This window comes from Microchirus variegatus, assembly GCF_963457635.1.
Source record: "Microchirus variegatus genome assembly, chromosome: 17".
Classification (NCBI taxonomy): domain Eukaryota; kingdom Metazoa; phylum Chordata; class Actinopteri; order Pleuronectiformes; family Soleidae; genus Microchirus; species Microchirus variegatus.
In genome coordinates, this window is record NC_139818.1 from 18,902,969 (window position 1) to 18,922,497 (window position 19,529).

At 40.4% G+C, this 19,529-nt stretch overlaps 2 protein-coding genes across 2 annotated transcripts in view; one reads left to right on the top strand and one right to left on the bottom strand.

Annotated features, from left to right (window-relative positions):
* Window positions 1-19,529, top strand: part of LOC310939477 (S-adenosylmethionine synthase-like) — a 151,185-nt gene that overhangs the window by 29,464 nt on the left and 102,192 nt on the right. The gene's annotated exons all lie outside the window — the stretch shown is intronic.
* LOC310939057 (very long chain fatty acid elongase 6-like) overlaps window positions 8,014-19,529 on the bottom strand; it is a gene marked incomplete at both ends in the record, with an annotated part of 15,530 nt that continues 4,014 nt past the window's right edge. The window contains 4 exons of the mRNA XM_083903724.1: window positions 8,014-8,462; window positions 9,448-9,599; window positions 10,422-10,553; window positions 14,952-15,280. Coding sequence (XP_083759850.1) covers window positions 8,014-8,462; window positions 9,448-9,599; window positions 10,422-10,553; window positions 14,952-15,280 — 1,062 coding nt within the window. The remainder of the gene's footprint in view (window positions 8,463-9,447; window positions 9,600-10,421; window positions 10,554-14,951; window positions 15,281-19,529) is intronic.

Genomic DNA, 19,529 nt, shown 5'->3' on the forward strand with positions numbered 1-19,529 from the left:
GCAAGAGAAAAATCATCTAGTAGAAGAACATTGAGATCAACAGGTATAAAAATGCAATATTACAATTAAGGTGCATTCTGAAATTAGGTCATATTGTAAATGAAGATAAACCCGTGAGAACCACTTTATTTACATAATTCAAGATGTTTTAAAATGACCACCATCAATAAAATGACTAAAGTGAGATTAAAGCTAATGGAAAATGTCCATAAGTTCCATAAATGACTCTTACATCATATTTAATAATGTGTCATAAAGTGGTTAGTGGTTAGCTGTTGAGTCTCACCTTTCGATCTTTTCTTCAGGGGGTTTAAAGAAAAGCTTCAGTGTCTCATCTCAGCTCCTCTGGTCCTCCACAGGGAAAGTTACAGCAGAGTCCAGACTCCACGTTCATGGTCCACATGAAGAAGAAGAAGAAGAAGAACAGATGTGTATTCATCCCTGAGAGGAGGAGAAGACGTTCATGTTCATGACAGTGTCTCCTCCTGAGGACTGCTGTGAAGGTCTGATGTGGAGAGAGAGGGAGAGGGAGAGAGAGAGAGAGAGAGAGAGAGAGAGAGAGAGAGAGAGAGAGAGAGAGAGAGAGAGAGAGAGAGAGAGAGAGAGCAGCTGGAGTAACTTTAAACTCCTCCCTCCTCAAACACCTCCTCCTCCTCCTCCTCCTCCTCTTCTTCTTCCTCTCCCTTCACTGTTGTTTAGATTTTGCAAGAAATCATTTTCTGAAGGTTTTTAACCTTTATTTCAATTTGACACTTTGTTTATTGGCATACGTTTTACAATATGACATGCAAAAAAAATAAAAAATGTCAACACTTTAGATTAGGGAACACATGTTCACCGTTAACTTAAGTAGCGTACTAGCCCTTTATTTAGTAAATATTAAGCACGTATTAACACTTTATGTAGGAAAAATCGTAATAGAATAAGGTGTTAATAATGGTGCTTAATGAATGATGCTTAAAGGGCTAGTATGCTACTTATATAGGTTAGTATGTATATATGTATATATATGTATGTATGTATATATATATGTATATGTATATATGTATACACATATAGTATGTTGTATATGTATGTATACATATATACGTATATATGTATGTGTACATATATATGTATATATACGTAAATATATATGTGTGTGTATATGTATGTATGTATATATATATACACATATATATATATATACATACATATATATGTATATATATATACATACATACATATGTATATGTGGATGATGTGGACTGTATTTTTTTGGCTATGTGTTGATTTCTTAAAATTGTGCCTCTGTGTAGATTTTACTGTGTGTGTGTGTGTGTGTGTGTGTGTGTGTGTGTGTGTGTGTGTGTGTGTGTGTGTGTGTGTGTGTGTGTGTGTGTGTGTGTGTGTGTGTGTGTGTGTGTGTGTGTGTGTGTGTGTGTGTGTGTGCGTGTGAGTGTGAGGTCATCGGCAGTATAGGATCTGCAGTTGCTGTTGTTGTTGTGGTTGGTTTTGTGCGTTCTGTTCTCCTCCGGTTCCGAGAAACAGATTTCACAACTGAACAGTGGATAAAATGCTCATCACTCCGAGGTGAATGTTACAGCCTGACGTTACTGTGTTTCTTATGTTTCTTATGCACGTGTGTGTGTGTGTGTGTATGTGTGTTTTCACTCTTACTCTCTCTATGAGAAATGTTTTTCCGAGAAGCCTTGTGTGCTGCCTTCAGGCGCCTTTTGTAAGCTCCTGCTCCTGAGTTGGCGACCATGAAGAAGCACAAACATTTCTGGTTTCCCATACACCAGAGCTTCTGGGGCCTCCTCGTGGAACAGTGGAACTATACAAAAAAGTTTCATGCACTATTCAGATCACAAAATAAAAAGTAAAAACAAAAATACTAGAATAGACTGAATAGAATAATAGTGTGTGCTGATGCCTTGAATGAAGGCCAGACAGTTTGTTTTCATCAAAACCACAGACTCTTATTTCTCACAGTCTGAGTCATTCAGGTGTCCTTCACACTGAGGACAGACCATAAAACCCTGAAGCTAAAGTGACCTCATCTCCTCCTCTCTTCTTCTTCATGCTCAGTTCGCTCTCCAATCGACAACAAATGTATCAGTTATACATCAAAACAAAGACTTTTATTTTGAAATCCTGCAGAACGTTACCACAAACTCCACTTATGTCAGATTTAGAATTATGAGCTATTGAGTGAGGAAAAGACAAAATTTTAAAAAGAAATACAGTCTGAATACTTCATCAATACACAATAAAACATTTAGCAACAGAATTCAGTTTATATTTTTGCATGTTTTTTTTGTATTTGGGAGGTTTTTTATGAAGCAATCGCAGTAAACCACCTTAAATACTCATTTTTACACATGTAATTTCTGATTTTGTGGGTCGCTTACAAACTAAAATTCAATATTTGGTTTGAGGTTGAAGTTGAGCTAAAATTTCAGTTTCACAAAACTGCACAATGTAAAGAAATGATAAAATAAATACGGTCTGAATAACTTATGAATACATAGCACAGGTGAATAACATTTGGCATTAGAATGAATGATTTTGCGCATTTTTATGAAGCAAAAACAGTAAATCTCTCTCTCTGAGCAGACAGTAAATGCCTCACAAGAATACTCTGATGTTTGTTCTAATTTCTTGTCAACGTCATTTGTAATTTTGTGGTTACGTTTTTGAGGTTGAGCTTTAATTTCAGTCGGTTTTGCTGAAAGTTTTCTGTTTTTCTTGTCTTTTATAAATTATAAAGGTCAATTTTTAGCATCTTGTTCATGTGTTGTTATAATATTTTCTCTCCTCAGTCTTGTCTTGATGTCTTTTATAAATCTCTTTGCACTGACTTGTTGCTGAAGAGTGTTACACCACAGATGGAGATATTCCAAGTAAAAACATCAACATTGTGATTTAAAAAAGTAACGCATTCTAGGAAAAAGGGTCTCAATTTTCATTAGTTGTATATTTGCCTTTTTTTTCCCAACGGTTCCTGAAGGCAACCTCACGCGACTCTTCGCGTGCGTCGCTGCGTAGACGTTGCGCACAGGCTGGCTCTGTGCGGCGCGGGCACGCGCGCGCGCGCCCCATTTTGAAATAATGTTTAATATCTCAAAAACTAAAGCAGCACAAACGAAAATTTTTGCAGCACAAACCAGCACAAACGAAGCCGAAACAAACGAGACCATTTTCAGCTCATTTGGACGATATGGGGGGCTGGATATAAACATGTTAATAACTCAAAAACTAAAGCAGCACAAACGAAAATTTTTGCTGCACAAACCTGCACAAACGAAGCACAATCGATTACAAGTATTTTGAAATGGTTTTATTGGGGGTGGGGGGCCAACTTCACGGAGCTGCGCACATCTGCCTTTAATTGACCGTCTTTAGCGTGCGCGTACGTGTGCGTGCGTGCGCGCTCCACAAGCTGAACTTCCTAGAGCGCCACACTCACATAAACACCGTCTCTTTAGAAGGCGCTGAATGCTGCCACACGAGGGCGCTGCACGCCTTGTTATTATTCATCAGCACACTTTGAGGTCAACAAAAGCCTCGAAAGCAGACACTGTTAATAGTTTTACCACCTGCTTATTAAAACTGACGTATGCACTTAATAACAGTGAGTAGTTTTATGTGTAGCTGTGTAGATGAGAGTAATATTGTTTTTCCAGTGGATTTTAGTTTTGTTCTTTTATGTTTATGTTCAAATCCAACCATGGACCCTTTTAAGTTGAGTTTAAAAGACTATTTTCTCCCTTATTCTTTATATTGTTTCTTTCATTTATTCACAAAAAATAGGGAAAAGCATAAGAGAATGTATTAATACATCAGGAATAATCAAAAACATGAAGCATATTACGCATTTGCAACATAACCGAATAAGAAAAACTATATAAAACTACAAAAAATATGACAGTAAAGTAATAGAGGATCCCACGGATCTCAAACAAATCATCCATCCATCCATTATCTACCGCTTCATCCTCCACCAGAGGGTCGCGGGGGGTGCTGTGCCTATCTCAGCAGACATTGGGCGATAGGCGGGGTACACCCTGGACAGTTCGTCAAACAAATCAGCCACGATATTTATATTATTTTATATATATATATATATTATAATTTGGATCAAAATGTCGAAACTAGTCCAACTTACTGTATCTATTAATCTATAAATGCAAGTCTGTGTGTAAATCAAAAAAAAACTGTCTAACTGGTTACACAGGCTTCAAACTTGGCAGGTGATGACTGAGGGCACCAGTGTGTGCAGATCCCATAGTATATATATGTGTATATATATATGTGTATATATATATGGCATCTGCACACACTGGTGCCCTCAGTCGTCACCTGCCAAGTTTGAAGCCTGTGCGATATATAGGTTTGTATATATATGTATGTGTGTATGTATGTATACATATGCACATATATATATACATATATGCACATATACACATATGCACATATACAGTATATAAACATATATGCACATATATACATATGCACATATATATATATACATATATGCACATATATATATATACTGCACATCACTTAAAGAGCCACAATAAAGGATATATTTGTAACCTTGGTTGGTGGAAAATGAAATTCTATACTGTTTTTTGTTGTTGCAGTAAAGCTTCATGTGGTGTTTTTTAACAGTTCAAACCTTTCTCCTCACAGTGTCTGTCCTCCATGTCCTCTGGTGTCACCACCCACTGGCTGCAGGACTAATAATGTGCTGAGCAGGCAGAGCTTTGTCCTCCGTCAACCCACCAAAGTCCCAGCAGCGGCTGCAGCAGCAGCAGCGAAGCTCGTTTGAAGGCCGCGAGGAAGAAACAGACTGTGTTATCTGGAAAGATTCCTGATTGGTTAATGGTTGCGATGGTGGAATTTTAACCCCTGAAGACTGCATTTGCGCGAGAAGAATAAATAAACACAAACTGACAGCGTCTAGATTGCCCTCGCCTTTTGTTTTCTCAACAATCAGACAATGACACACCTCGTCTGAGAAGACACGACTGGAGACGTTTCAAAATCAGGAGGGATTTATTGTAACATTTCAACATCACGAGCCCTTTAATCGTTTTTTTTTTTTAATTTTTAATTCCCCTTCAGACAACAGAATCCACAGCGTGAAGACAACTGCACAGACCAACAAGAGTCTGCTCACACACAGAAAACAGAAGCTCTGTTTGGCACTCAAACGTCCGGCTCGTCAAAGTTTAAACCGTGTTATAATACGTCCTCATCAGAGACGTGACATTTAGCTTTAGACTGAACAGTGTTCTGAGGCTGTTTCACAGTAAATTAAAAAAAAAAAATGTCTTCAGGGCTGCCCCTGGCGACATGTGGAGAAAGAGTGGTTTGGATAATCCAGAGGGGAATCCTTGATGCAAGGCACGAAACCACTGCATTATCAAAAAAAACAAACCTTTTTTATTCCCCACATACATGACCAGGGGGGGTGAGAGCGACGGGGATTAACGTTCAGCTGCAGAAGTTAGAATAACTACAAACACACAGGGGATGAGCTCAGCTCTAGAAGCTGCTAAACACTGGACACAGTGATAGTGGTTAGATTAAATACAGCAGTGGGAATAAAACACAAACCCACCAAATAATCCCTTTTCAGTGCGAGTTAGTAAGCTGCGGCGATATTCACATTATATCGTAAAATCGGGCTGGGTTCAAAACGGTTGATTTCAAAACTAATCATTTCAATATAATCCTCTGTATTCATCTCATTAGACTTCGAAAAAAACATAATATTTACTGTCGTTTCGAGCCAAAGGCCCTAGACGCAAGGACAAGCTGTGCTCACAGCGCCCTCCGATGGACAAATTGTGGAACGTGTAAATTAGAAAAGATTCAAGAAATCACTTGTCATACCCAGCCCGGGACATTTGACAATGAGCATAAAGGACAAAAAAAAAAAAAAAGTACAATATGTCACAATTTAAAACACCACCCCACCCCAACAGTGTGTACATGGCTTCAGAGTCTCGTCTTTACAGTTATTCTCCACTTCTTTTTAAATAAAGAGGCAAAAATGGCGTCGGGAATGTAGCGTAGAAAATGCGTAAACAGGATATATTTCTGGATGGAACTTAAAAGGAAAATCGCGCCGCAGGAGAACTATGGACTACGACTATATATATACTGTACGTCTACCACTTCAGGTCGGCTGGAGAAATATCACACGTTAACCAAAATAAATAAAGACTCTTATGTACAACTGCTGCACGTGGTGCGTTTAAGCGGAATGCGGCACTTGTGTTCACAGCAGCCCTGTGACGCGACATAATGGGTTTATTCAGATCATTAGCAACAACAAAAAAAGAGATGGTTTCTGTGCCAATTTAAGTTTAAATAAATGTGTTCACCTCCTCTTTACATACGTCAACATGAAACAATCTTTAATGGGAGCCACACTACGAATAAACATGGTGGTATAAACCAACGATTTAAAAGAATTATATGAATTAGTATTATTATTATTATTCAATAAAAGTTCACTCAGGGTTTTCTCACAATGAACTGAAACAACTTTTATTACGCTATAACTTTATGATGAAGTGTCGAATAAGTGGTTCAAATAACCGCGCCAAACGCTCCTCCTCCTCCTCCTCCTGTTGTTCTTTTCATTGATAAGTACATAGGCACAATCAGGGGATTAAGGGCATCCTTTATTTAATTATAGTGACCTGAGGGAGTGGAGAGGCCCCATTATATAAAGTATGTGGCTCTACCAGCAAAGAGCAGAATGTGCCCGGTGAGTGAGCATGATTTATTTTTAAACAAAAGAACTAAACGGCAGAGAGACGGAAAGGACTGTCACCAAACCGCTTCAGTTTGGCTCAGGGCCGGATCTCAGGAATGCTTTTTAACTCCCGATTTTTAAAGACAGAGTTAAACTGGTCTTTCTGTTTATATTCCCTTTAAATAATAGTGAAAGCTGTACACGATCATATCCACATTTACCCTACAAAACCCTACAGTTACTATTCATCAGATTACTGTTGTGCTAAAGGCTAAATGTACACAATTTAAAAGGAGTAGTTTAACATTTTTGGACAAATAAGCTTCACCGTTTTCTTTAGGTGAGACGACGAATAGCTTAACACAAAGACTGGAAGTAGGAGGGAAACGGCAGGATCTTTGACAATTTGTGCCTTTGTGCGGATACTGCAGAAATGTACTCGGTGAAAGGGTTAAGTAGTATTACTTGCTTAAAATCACAAATCGTTGTTTCTACATCACAGTTGGTCAAACAAGATGAAGCCTGTGCGTACGCTTCGTCTTGAGAAGGTGTCGGTACATGTCGTCTTGGACGGAGCCTCCCTCTGATTTGAGTCTTAATGCTAAGCTACGTAGCGACTCAATCTCACACCGGAAAAGAGCACAGGAGTATATTTTCACTAACCGGAACAAATACTTCAACTATTTACAAAGACGCGTTCCTCTACTTCAGAGCTTTGTACATATACAGTTGTGTGAAGGATTCACTTTTTGGCCACGCGTGTGTCAGAAAATAAAGGGTGGATTTTTGACAATCATGAGGATGTAAGGTTATAGTCCATTATTGGACTCTATGTGGTGACGTGGTGAAACTGAGCAGCAGCAGCAGCCTTGGTGGAGATTTGCAATCTCTAAGAGCTTCCTCTAGTTCTATTATAAACATTGGTTAACCACATCTGACAAATATTTGGCCCTCGTATTAGTCTTGTAAAACTGGTTGTGAATGTAGTAATAAGGTAGCTAATGAATTAGACACAAACATAGTAGTTCCCCCCCGTTATTCCCCCAAAGAGTAGTTTTTCCTCTGCTAATCTCAAGATCATATTAAAGCGAGCCAGTCTGTGTTCCTACTGCTCTGAAACCCACAGATGTATCACGAGTTTTGAGCTAGAAAAAAAAAAAAAAAGGTCAAGTGAGGATGATGTAGCTAGCTAGCTAGTTGTGGCGCACAGGTTTCATGGTCTCTCACATTTCTGCTGACTTTAACGTGATGCGCTCCTACTCTGCCTTGGACCCCTTAACCGCGGGGGATTCTTTAACGCCCGACGAGCCTTTGAGGTAGGAGTTGTAGAAGAAGATGGCAAACAGGATCAGGTAGCTCAGATACATGATCACGCCCCACGTGATGTTGTCCATGTTGGACGGGCAGTGCACCTCGTGCAGCCAGTGGTAAACCATGCACAGCACCGCCAGCCCCATCACCATCTGCAGGATCTGGGTGGCCGTGATGATCATGGCGCAGACGCGCGGGACCCGCACGCCGGCCGCCCGCGCCGCGTAGTACGTGTACATCAACGAGTGGACCATGTAGTTCATGGTCATGAACCAGCCGCCGCCCGCTACCTTGTCCTTGTAGGAGTACCACGAGTAGACGAGGACGGTGATGTGGTGGTACCAGTGCAGGAAGATGAGACGCTGCTTGCGGAGGATGATGAACACAGTGTCGCCTGCGGGAGACAGCGGACATAGAGGGACATGGAGTCATTCTCAGGGCGCTTTCACACCTATAGTTCAATTGCTTTGGTCTGCACCAGTCAGAAAAATGTTACAATGAAGCTAACAGACGTGGGTACGGTTTGTTTTCACATATGCAGAGTTCTAAACGAACCAAAATAGACCGCAAAGACCATCGGCAACCGGAACCGGACTAACCCCCGATTTCCTGGCTCGCAAGGCCGTAACGCGCCCGGTGGGGATTGTAGCTGGGCAGAGAACGGCGCAAGAACGCGCCACTGAGGTTCCGAGGTGCTGACGCGCCCGGTGGAAATCTGGGGTTATCCCATATCTCATCCCGTATCTCATACCCATAATGCATTAAATTATACCGTTTCTTCCCATTTGGTTTGGTTGCTTCCACACCAGAGGAACCGAACCAAAGTAGGGCAGATAAAGCAGTCCGAGACCACCCCTCCAGTTGATTTGGTGCGCACCAAAGTACCGACGTTACCGAACACGCTTTTGCGCGCACCAAATGCTGTAGGTGTGAATGCACCCTTAAAAATGCGTATAGCTTATTCCCGTAACGTAGAGCTGATACCTCACAAGTGATTGGATGTACTTGGACTATACTATCTACAGCTTTCAATTATGATAACGAAATAATCAGCAGGTAATTATTGCTTTGATAATCAACGTTAACAGATATAAGCACTTTTATTGTGGTAAATACACTGGCCTTATTGCTCAGCCCGATAACAACGAGATAACCAGAGACTGTGATTTACTTTCTCCACTGCTGCCTGTACTCAGACTAGCATTTTTAAACCTAATAAAACACATTTAGCCTTGTTTTTTATCCTTGAAATCTGCACTCAATCATTTTTCACCAGGGTAACGGCTGCCTGGGCGTGTGGGTGTGATGACCTTCGCGCTCAGCCAGGCACAGAGGAATGTACTGCATCAAGGGGAAAAGATTGGTGAAGCAGTCCTTACCCAGCTCAGGGGCCTTGCTCAGAGCAAAGGCATAGGCCCAGAATTTGGTGATGGGCCCGCTGTAGAAACTGGAGTCACACACGGATCGCTTGAAGCCGCTGGTCATGAGGACGTGCCCCATGAAGTGCACAGTCCGGAAAGCTCCTATGATGCTGCAGAGTGAGCGCACACAGAGAAAACGGTCAGTTACAATCGGTAATGGGAAGACACGGGACAGGATAAGCGAAATTCAGGTTTCCCAGAAGTCGCACAGTCATTCCGACTCTGAATATCGATGTTATCGACCATTTTATCCTTCAAATGAGGGCCAAAGGTCGCTGGAGCCAATCTCAGATGACATAGGGTGAAAGGCAGGTACGTGTAGAGCTGCAACTGGCGATTATTTTCTCGATTAAGTGTTCGATAAACTAGAGAATATTGATTAAGACAAGTAACTCCTCAAGAAAATATTTAATGACCTTACAAATCCAATTAAGTTAGCATCATGTTTTTGAAATGGCTGGTTACTGTCAGGTGATAAATATGTCGGCAGTTGTTTTGATGACAGCTGAGGTGTTTCTTAAAGGGTTAAAACACTATATCTAATCGGACTGACCTCGCCACTGATAGATATTCACGTTTATGACATCTTTATCTGTACCAGACATGGGAAAAAAAAAGTGGTATCAAGCCACCCAGCCGACAGCTGACAAGCGGAGAGAGGGCAGGTTATGCACATTGCTCGCCCGTTGGATTAAGATTAAGAGCGGTGAGCTCAACCCAACAGAGATCATTTCCACTCAGGACATCATCAGCCCCGTCTGCTGTGACCTGCCAACTGGGTCACAATCCGCACAACTGCTCCTGGCAGCGATTATAAAATGTCTGGTTTTGTGGTTTGTTTGGTTTTTTTTTATACGACAAAAAGCAGAAGTGTGGTGTACATATTTCTACTACAATACTTCAATCTCTAATTGAATGCATGCGTCTCTTACCTGAAGATGGCCAGACTCAGAGACCACAGCACTAGGGGGCGCCGCAGGTTCAGCTTTGGCCTTTCCCTCATGAAGTGCTGACCGGCGAATACAAAGACGGCATAGAGGCCGCAGAACATGAACGACGTTCTCCTGTGGACGATAAAACTCTCATTAGCAATAACGCGGAATAACAATAGACTTATTATTAGGGGACTGTGACTTTGTTCTCATCCATAAAACAGACGATTATGATGACTGAATATTTAACATGAGCAAAATGGTGGACAACGTAATGGTTTGATGATAACAATAACTGTGGAGATTCATAGACTTTTACACGTCCGTTGATGTGGACGACAGGAACAAAACAAAACAATGAAGTGCAAGTCGAGTGCATTTACTGCACTTAGCAACAAGGGAAATATGATGCTGTTGCTATTTACCCCTGGTAACTGCATTCACTCCCTTTGTCAGATTACACAATGGAAATGTATTTACTATTCATTGTACTCTCAAAGCTTTTTTTTTTTTTTTTAAGTAAAAATACTTAAAAATACACATATATGTATGTGTATGGATATATATACACACATATACACATGCATATATATACATACACACACATACATACATACACACCTATACTGTATATACACACACATATATACACACGTGTGTATATACACTGAGTGTTTGTTTTTCCAAGTGTAATGGTATCTGTTCTATTGTTTTTTTAATTGTTCTATTGTTTTTTTCCCCACTTTCTTTAGCGAGACTCACTTTTACACGAATGTAAATTCGGAGAACATACGCGCGCACACACTAAATCAGCCTTTTTGACAGGTAATAATGATGGGCTGCCAAGCTCAACAAAGACTTCTATACGTGCCGCGATTGAGTGATAATTTTTTTTTTTTTTTTAAACTGTATCGTGAGCGTGGGTGTGACATGGTTCACATTCTTTTAAACCTGTTGTTATGAGTAGGAAGGAGACTTTAGGCAGCTGCAGACATCAAGATGTGACGAGATAACTGTGTGACTAACGCGTCGCTGAATGTCTAACATGGTTTTGTTGACAATCTGATCTGACTAAACTTTTTTTTCTTTTTTTTTCTACAGGCAGTTTAAAAATCAGAAGTGGATGAAATAACCACATCCACGTGACCAGGCCAAAACACTGTACTTTGATCAGCTTACCAGAAGAGGAACAGGATGAGTTCCCCTCCTTTGACAAACACCATGGCACAAAACCCTGGATCACCTCATCAGACAAAGGTGATTTACACCAATTAAAAACATGGTATATTCAACGTTTCAATGACGTCGTGTCTGTTTTTAGTTCAGGTTATAAAGTCCTCTGTCGACGAGACTGATCCTCATTTATTATCAGCGCAAAAGACGCCATAAAACTTACATTTTCAATGCTTATCGACGGCTACTGATAGTACGTCTGATTCATTATGTCTGTGAAGGTTCTCACTCATTCAGGTCATGGTCATCGTCAGGAGTTCCCTGTACGTAACTGGGTTCGCTTGATTTCAGTCAGACAGACAGACATTTCAATTCTGATCCAAGAGGCGCCTTCCATTCGTCAGGTCTTAACACAAAGCTTAACAAAATACCGTAGAATAAAACTATTGTCTTGCAGAGCAGACACTCGGTTTAAGGCAGGGAACTTGTTTGTAAATCTTCTCCGTCATAATTAACATCAGATCGGTACTGTGTGTCTGAGGTGAGGAGTTTCTGATATTCTCATTTCATCTCAGAAAGATGCAGAAAAACCTGCATGAAAACAAAAACCCTTTCTAAAATGTGGAGAATTTGAATGGGTGTCGCAAGGCTGAAAAAAGGCTATTTCTGTATTTTCATAACCCTTTAATTAGGGTTCGAGCACGACTGCGCAAGAACCCTCTTGAAATGCAAAGGGTTATTATTCTTATTATTCCCGCAAATTAATCGCATTTTTGAGGCCTTTCCCATGCCCCAAAACGCACCGATTTCTGCGACCGCATCAGGCCTGGAGAAAATGTTCGTATTTAAAAGGTTCAGTGAAAAAGTGTGGACAATTGGAAGTGGGAGGGACTAAAAGTGGACGGAAAAAAGGGTCATTTGTCTGGTATTTCCTGAATTAAATGGTTTGTTTGACCAAAATACAAAGACATAAAACAGCAAAAAAGCTGTTGTGTCTTAGAAGCTGGAGCCGTCACCTCATGCATATGCTAATGTGTGTGTGTGAGACAGTTAAAACAGAGCTAGTGTTGCAGGCTACAGGTGCACAACTCATTAATACTGCCTGAGAACAGGAACCAATATGACAGGGGAGACCTTTCTCTTTGCAAATTGCAGCAACATGACGCTCCACTTTGAATACACTCCACATGCATGTGTATACACGTGTGTGCATGTGCATGTGTGTGTGTTCCCTCTGCAACAGCAAAAACTGAAACTAATTGGCAGACTGGCTGGTAATTACCCACAGCATGTTTGTCAACCTGAATAAACAAAATCTTATTCACTTAATCTCATAAAATCATGAATATTATTTGAAGGGTCTCTCTGTCAAAACGATAACAAAAAGAGCTAATTTGATGACATTGGTACGTGGCAATTGTCGTCCTGTTGTCTCATTTGGTTCCTGTGTGCGTTTGAGCTTTTGGCACTGTAACGCGCAGCAAATGTGATGCATTAGAGACAATGCACTTTGTTTTTCTTTCAGCTTCTCCCTCTCTTCACAACCCTCCCTTTTATCCCAGCTTGCGGCTGGCACTGGGCGTACACTGGATGTAGATGTGCGAGTGTCCAGTTATAACTCAAATCAATGAGAATTAGAACCCGTGACAAATACACGATATAAAAAACAATGACGGCACACTAAGATAACTATTAGAGCCAAATATTTCCCTCCTCACTCTGACGTTTGCCTCGTAGCAGAGATGATTGATGAGGACGATCTTATCGAAAGGCAAACAAAAGGATAACATCTGATCTGTTACCTTCAATAGAAATACAGATACCTATGGATTTAAAGAATTAGAAGGACAAACATAAGCAAAACATATAATATTAGTCGTGTTTAGATGTTGCACATTATATTTTAAAATTCGACTAATTCTCACTCAGAGCTCTTGTGAGATATGTTAAATGTGGCAGAGGGGGTTTAGTTAAATGCATAAGCCTAAAAATGTGATATCATTAATCATTTACGTGCCTTATACAGCAAAAACAATGCTCTTCACCAGTTCCTCTCTGATGTGATTTACCGCTGTGTGTTCACAGTGTGTGTGTGTGTGTGTGGAGCCTCAGGATGATGATGATCTGGAGGAGGAATTGGAAGCATCTTCTGACCTGAAACTCACGCATTGAGCTGCTTCGGTGACAGACACGCAGCGTTTATCTCAGTACGCGAGCTTTGAGTCACGCATGTGGCTACAGAAGGCTACAAAAATGTGGTTTTACGTGGTTTCACCCGCTGGAGTTTCTCAGTAAGGGGTCACACCCTCTCAGGCGAGACGTCAACGGACAATGAAGGCGGCATTTGCATGAACGGGAGTGGTGGAAGAATGCCGACTGTGAGGTAATGTGCTTCCACCTGGGTTCTCCTTCTTCCCCTTCTGTCTTTTCTGCTGCACAACATTTCCGTAGTACGAGCCTACTACTTTGTTGACCCTGAGTCATGACGACTAATGGAGCAGATTATCCAGCACTGACAAATTATTGGTTCATTCATTGGCACATTATTACGCTCACACACCTTTGTTCTCACAAACCAGTTTAAAGCCACACTACAACTTCATTTCATCGTCCAAAGGTTAATTTGACAAAGTTGTGTCTCGTTTTGAATATTCAGCTTCTACATTGCTCTAATTTAAAAGATGTATAATAAATATATAAGTGTTGTTTCTTATAATTTAAGTTTTTTTATATATATATTCCATCTGGTGGAGGAAAAACAGTCAAAAAGTCAGACTTCAACATATAAACATTGGAATATAATCAAATGATATACAATACAATAAAGATGATTTCATATCTGAGCCCTTAATATAAACCACTTTATTGATACTTGAAGTGGATTTTTTTTAAAGCTTTTATGCTAACGCACGTCTTTAATTTGCATGCTTTATGGATGGACGTTTCCTTGTTTGCAAATGAGATGCTGTGTTTTGTTTTCGTAGCGTCTGACCCATGAGAGCACAGATGAAGTCATGTCGTCCTCAAGGGCATTTTCGACACTTTATTCACATTACACAGGATGATGTAAAGCCGCTGCTGTGAACTAATAATAATAATAATAATAAGGAGACATATGAGCAGGATGATTTGATTTGATTTGAAATAAAACAAATAAAATATTAAATTAAAAAATGAGACACCGAATCTGCATCTGCAGCTCCGACACAGGACGTGAAGTACAGACCGAAGCCCGCCACCCAACACACACTGGGGGAGCGGGGGTGGAGGAGGAGGAGGTGGTGGGGGTGGTGTACGTCTTCATTTTTTAGTTTATGTCGTTCTATTTCAGTTCGTGTGTCATTCTCCTCAACTCACCAGTTCTCCTGCATCCATTCCAGCGCACTGCGTACGTCGAAACTGCGCTCGAACTCGTACTCCTCCAGCGACAGTCTGGCCGCACTGCCGTTCATTGTTGCCGGGTTGTTCCTTCCGCTCAAAAGCCCGCCGCTGTAAGCTAGCTGCGACCGAACTGCGTGCGCCGCGCACAGGGAGGAGTACTGAGGACGGACGGACGGTCGGACGGACGGAGGAGAAGACACCGCCGCTGCCTGAGCTGCTGCTTTGGCGCTGATATTAGGCAGAGTCTCGCCGGCCAGAGTCCGAGGAGATGGGAGGGATGCGGCACCACCGGAGGTACTTCCCCTCTGCGCGAGCGTTATAGTCAAACGAACAACTTCCGCTTCAACAGTCAAAATAAAAGAGCGACAGCGCACTAGAGAACTACGATGACGTTCTTCTTCTTTTTTTTTTTCAAGGAACTTTATTAACAATTGTCAATACAACAAAGCATACCAGAAATGATATAAACATTATTTCACAACTCTCTTAGTCGTATTCCCTGCAATTCCCTAATCTTCCTTCGTTGATTAATGCATTGGGGTGAGTGTGGACAAGTCTTTTTCCATTGGTCCCTCTTCACAATGTGAAATGTTTGGTCTGCTTGAGACACACGTGCTAAATTACGGCCCCCGTGGAGCAAACCCCGCACTTGAATACAAGGTAAACACATTTTATTTGTATACACTTGAACAAGTATATTTATGGGTCGTGGTATATTTAATTTATGTCACTGAGCCCTCACTCAACATCTAGCATTGCTCTGAGTCACTGCATAGCCACGTGTTGCTGTACTTTTATTGTGAAGGTAAAAAAGCTTGACTTCCTGGATGTCTGCCTGCACGCGGTCACCAGTGCGCTCTTGGCGTAGTGTGAGCACGTTGTCTGGTGTCGGGCGTAACTGTCGAGGGGCGGGGCTTGTGTGTGACGTTTAATCATCAGGTGGGATCAAACCATGGATCAAACCATGGATGAAACCGACAATAGTGGACTTGGAATCTCTCCTTTTATATATATATAAGTCTGTGAGGATATATATATATATATATATATATATATCTCTAAGTCTGTGCTTTTAAACTTTTGTACATATTTAAAACTTTTAAAAATAATAATAATAAAGGTATGATATTTTTAGAATGAAATTAACTTGGCCTTTGTTGTCTTTACATTTTTTTGATGAGACGATATATGTATATATATATACGTGTGTGTGTGTGTGTGTGTGTTTATATATGTGTGTGTATACGTATATATACATGTATATGTGTGTATATATACATATATACACATACGTATATACACACATACATACAAATACATATATATACATATATATTTGTATGTATGTGTATATATGTATGTATGTGTGTATATATATGTATATGTATATGTATATGTAGATAGATAGATAGATAGATAGATAGATAGATAGATAGATAGATAGATAGATAGATAGATAGAAGTAGGGATTTTCTTTCTCAGTGCAGTCACAGAAAGCAAGTTTTTAGCGTTTTGCCTTTCACGTGGTAGTCACACTAAAATATTCTTCACACACCTGTACAATGAATGCCTCTTTATCTTTACTGGCCAGTTGTGTCATCTGCAGTTGCTTCATAAACCTGAATTTGCTCATGGATGTCTTGTTGGAATCTGTGCTAAAGGGCAGTGAGTCACTTCACAGTTTGTGTGCAGGTGGTGCAGTTATACAAGACTCCGCTGAGCAGCAACTGGACACAATCTGGGCTGATTTAACTAACGGGGCAAATATAACGAGGTTCATTTTTTTTTGCAACTGATGTCAATGTGTACATAAGTCTCTTAAATACAGGTTCATTGACATACAGCAACGTGGCATAGACTTGATGGACTTTTGTGCCAGTCGTTTTATAATGATAATAACACACAAGGACAAAGATCAAGGCTCACAAAACTGATGTTACAGGAAAAAAGGTGGGTGAAAATAGTAGAATAACGGCAATAAAAATGCCACAGCAGAGAATTCAATCTGCAGGTGTTACATTTCTTCACATGTCCTGTACATATATAAGGAAAGGAGCATCGACATGTGAAATAATCTAGAAACATAGAGATTACATTAACACAAATTGGAGAAGATAATGCACGATTTGCTTACATTGTGATTTTATGTGCTACATACAAATAATCTTAATTATCCTCATTGGGTTTTAGCGAAGTATGTGTAGAACAGTATTTCTGATTCTCCTCCAAGTACCTCCAGAGGAAGCTCTGTAGTTTTTTTTATATTATATACTTTATATATACTTTTATATTGTAATAATGTGCTTTATTTTTGACTTACAGCATCATGAAAAACAACTGGGAAAGGCTGCCTTGAATCTTGCAAAAATGTATGCACGGTGGCCTTATTATAAGCTATATACCGTCCCATGGAAAGAGAGAACAAAATGATCTGGCGCCATCTACTGGACAAAGCGTGAACAGCCGCCAAGACGCAACCTTTTCATACACTTCTTATGAGCAACGTCTGCAGTGCTCTTCTGTGCCAGCAGGTGGCAGCCGAGAACAGCAATTTTCACTGCAGCAATGCAAATTTGAAAATGAAATATACTCTCTTTATAGTATTTTTTGTTTATTTGTTTATTTCTTATAATAAATATGTTTAAAGTGCATTTTTTTCACATACTTTAAATTCATTTGTGTCATGTATTTCACAACATCATATAACACACACTTGTGGCTATTTGTAATCTGTGCACGGAATTGTGTTTTGTGTACGATGTGAAAACTCCTGTAGTCTTTTGTCAGTGACCTCAGTTGAGCGTTACACTTGAACCTGCTGTTCCTGAACCTGGTTTGATTTGCTGACTATCATTGAGTTCCTACCTGCTCACCAAACTGTGCATTGTGGATTTAAGAGGGTCACTTTTCCTCTATTACAAGTCAGTGACCCATCAAAATTAGTTTTAGATGCTATTTTAGTGGGATAAACCATGTTGTTGTATTTTTAAAATGTGGTTCATTGTCAAGTTCCAGCCCAGGACGCAGACACCGTCTCTCACGAAAATAATGGAATAACAGGAAATAATAGATTTGAGCCACTTAGCAATATCTATGCCTGCGTTATTTGTCCATTAGACTGCATTGTTGTACCACTTTGTAAACCACACTCTCCCTGCACCAGCCCATCAAGAAAATGGATGATTTTTACATCATGAGTTGCTTCCACCAGTGAGTTCGAATGTGTTATTTTGTGGGGTCAGTGTTTGAAATCCTGGATTTTGGTGTGGGAGAGTGAGTGGTTTAAAAACTTTTCCAGCCATATGAAGCTGTCTAACTGCAATCTATAGCAGCAAACATGAGAGTGCATTAACTTAAAGCGGCTGCAGCTGCTCGGGTTTGTGATGCATTCAATGATGCTCGTAAATTCCGCTAACTTGTTAGCATTCATGTTGTCCTGTCCACATTGTTTTCTCCATGTATTAGTTTTATGTTGATTGACCCCCGCCATCGTCGCCGTTTGTTTGTTTATTTGTTTGTTTGTTTGTCTTTCTGTCTGTCTGTTTGCAAGATAACTCGAAAAGAACGTGATAAAATTTTGGGCGTGATCCGTAGGCGCTATTATCGCTATTTTTATTGCTATGTTTATTGCTATTTTGTGGGGGGCTGATCTGTCTTGGCGGAAGTCTGCGCTCTCCGAGTGCTTTTCAAGTTTAAACATGGCGTTGGCGTGTTATTGAACTTTTGCACGCGTCTAGAATGTCCACCTCTGTCCCACACTGTAAAGTGGACCGGCTGCTGTCTGGATTTGATTATAATGCTGCCAAATTAAAGTGAGAAATAGGGTACATGTGTGGCTACTTTTAGTCCATGTAGCATTCTATAGCTATAGCTAAATTTTTGTTATGAGGGACCTCGCGCACAAGGGTGCGAGGACTATTGAAATTGCTCAGATTATTATTTAAACATAATGCAATTGCGAAAAACCAATGCAAAATGGCTTAGTAGCACCCCCGCAGGTCACGCTCCTATGGAGCAGTCCGAAATTTAGTTGCACCAAATTTCTTGAAATTCGGTGGGTATATTGTCCGACCCGAGACGAACAAAAAATACTCTGGACACCATGACCTCAACTCAACAGGAAGTCGGCCATCTTGGATTTGGCGTATGTATCTTGTCGTTTTGCAAGTTCCGTAACTGAGCGTGCTAGTTATTATTTATTATTTTGGACAAATATTCTCAACACACCATGCTATTTGAAGTTGAAGACTTGGTGAAGCTTCAAGATTTTTGCGATTTGACTGTTTTTTTTTTTAACAGCTATAAAAAAAGTTGCATAGTGTTGCTTTAACTCCTGAGCCACGCAACTCACAAATCCGTGGAAATGAAGGCAGGCAGAGACTGGGCATGCCCAACCGGTGGGGAGGGAGAGGGAGAGAGAGAGAGTGGGGGTGCATTGGAAAAACGGAGAGAGAGAGAGAGAGAGTTGCGATCTGTGAGCTGATGAAGCGGACTGAAAAAGAAAAAAAAAAACTCGACGAGGATCTGTTCTCTTTTCTTTTCTTTTTTTTCTTC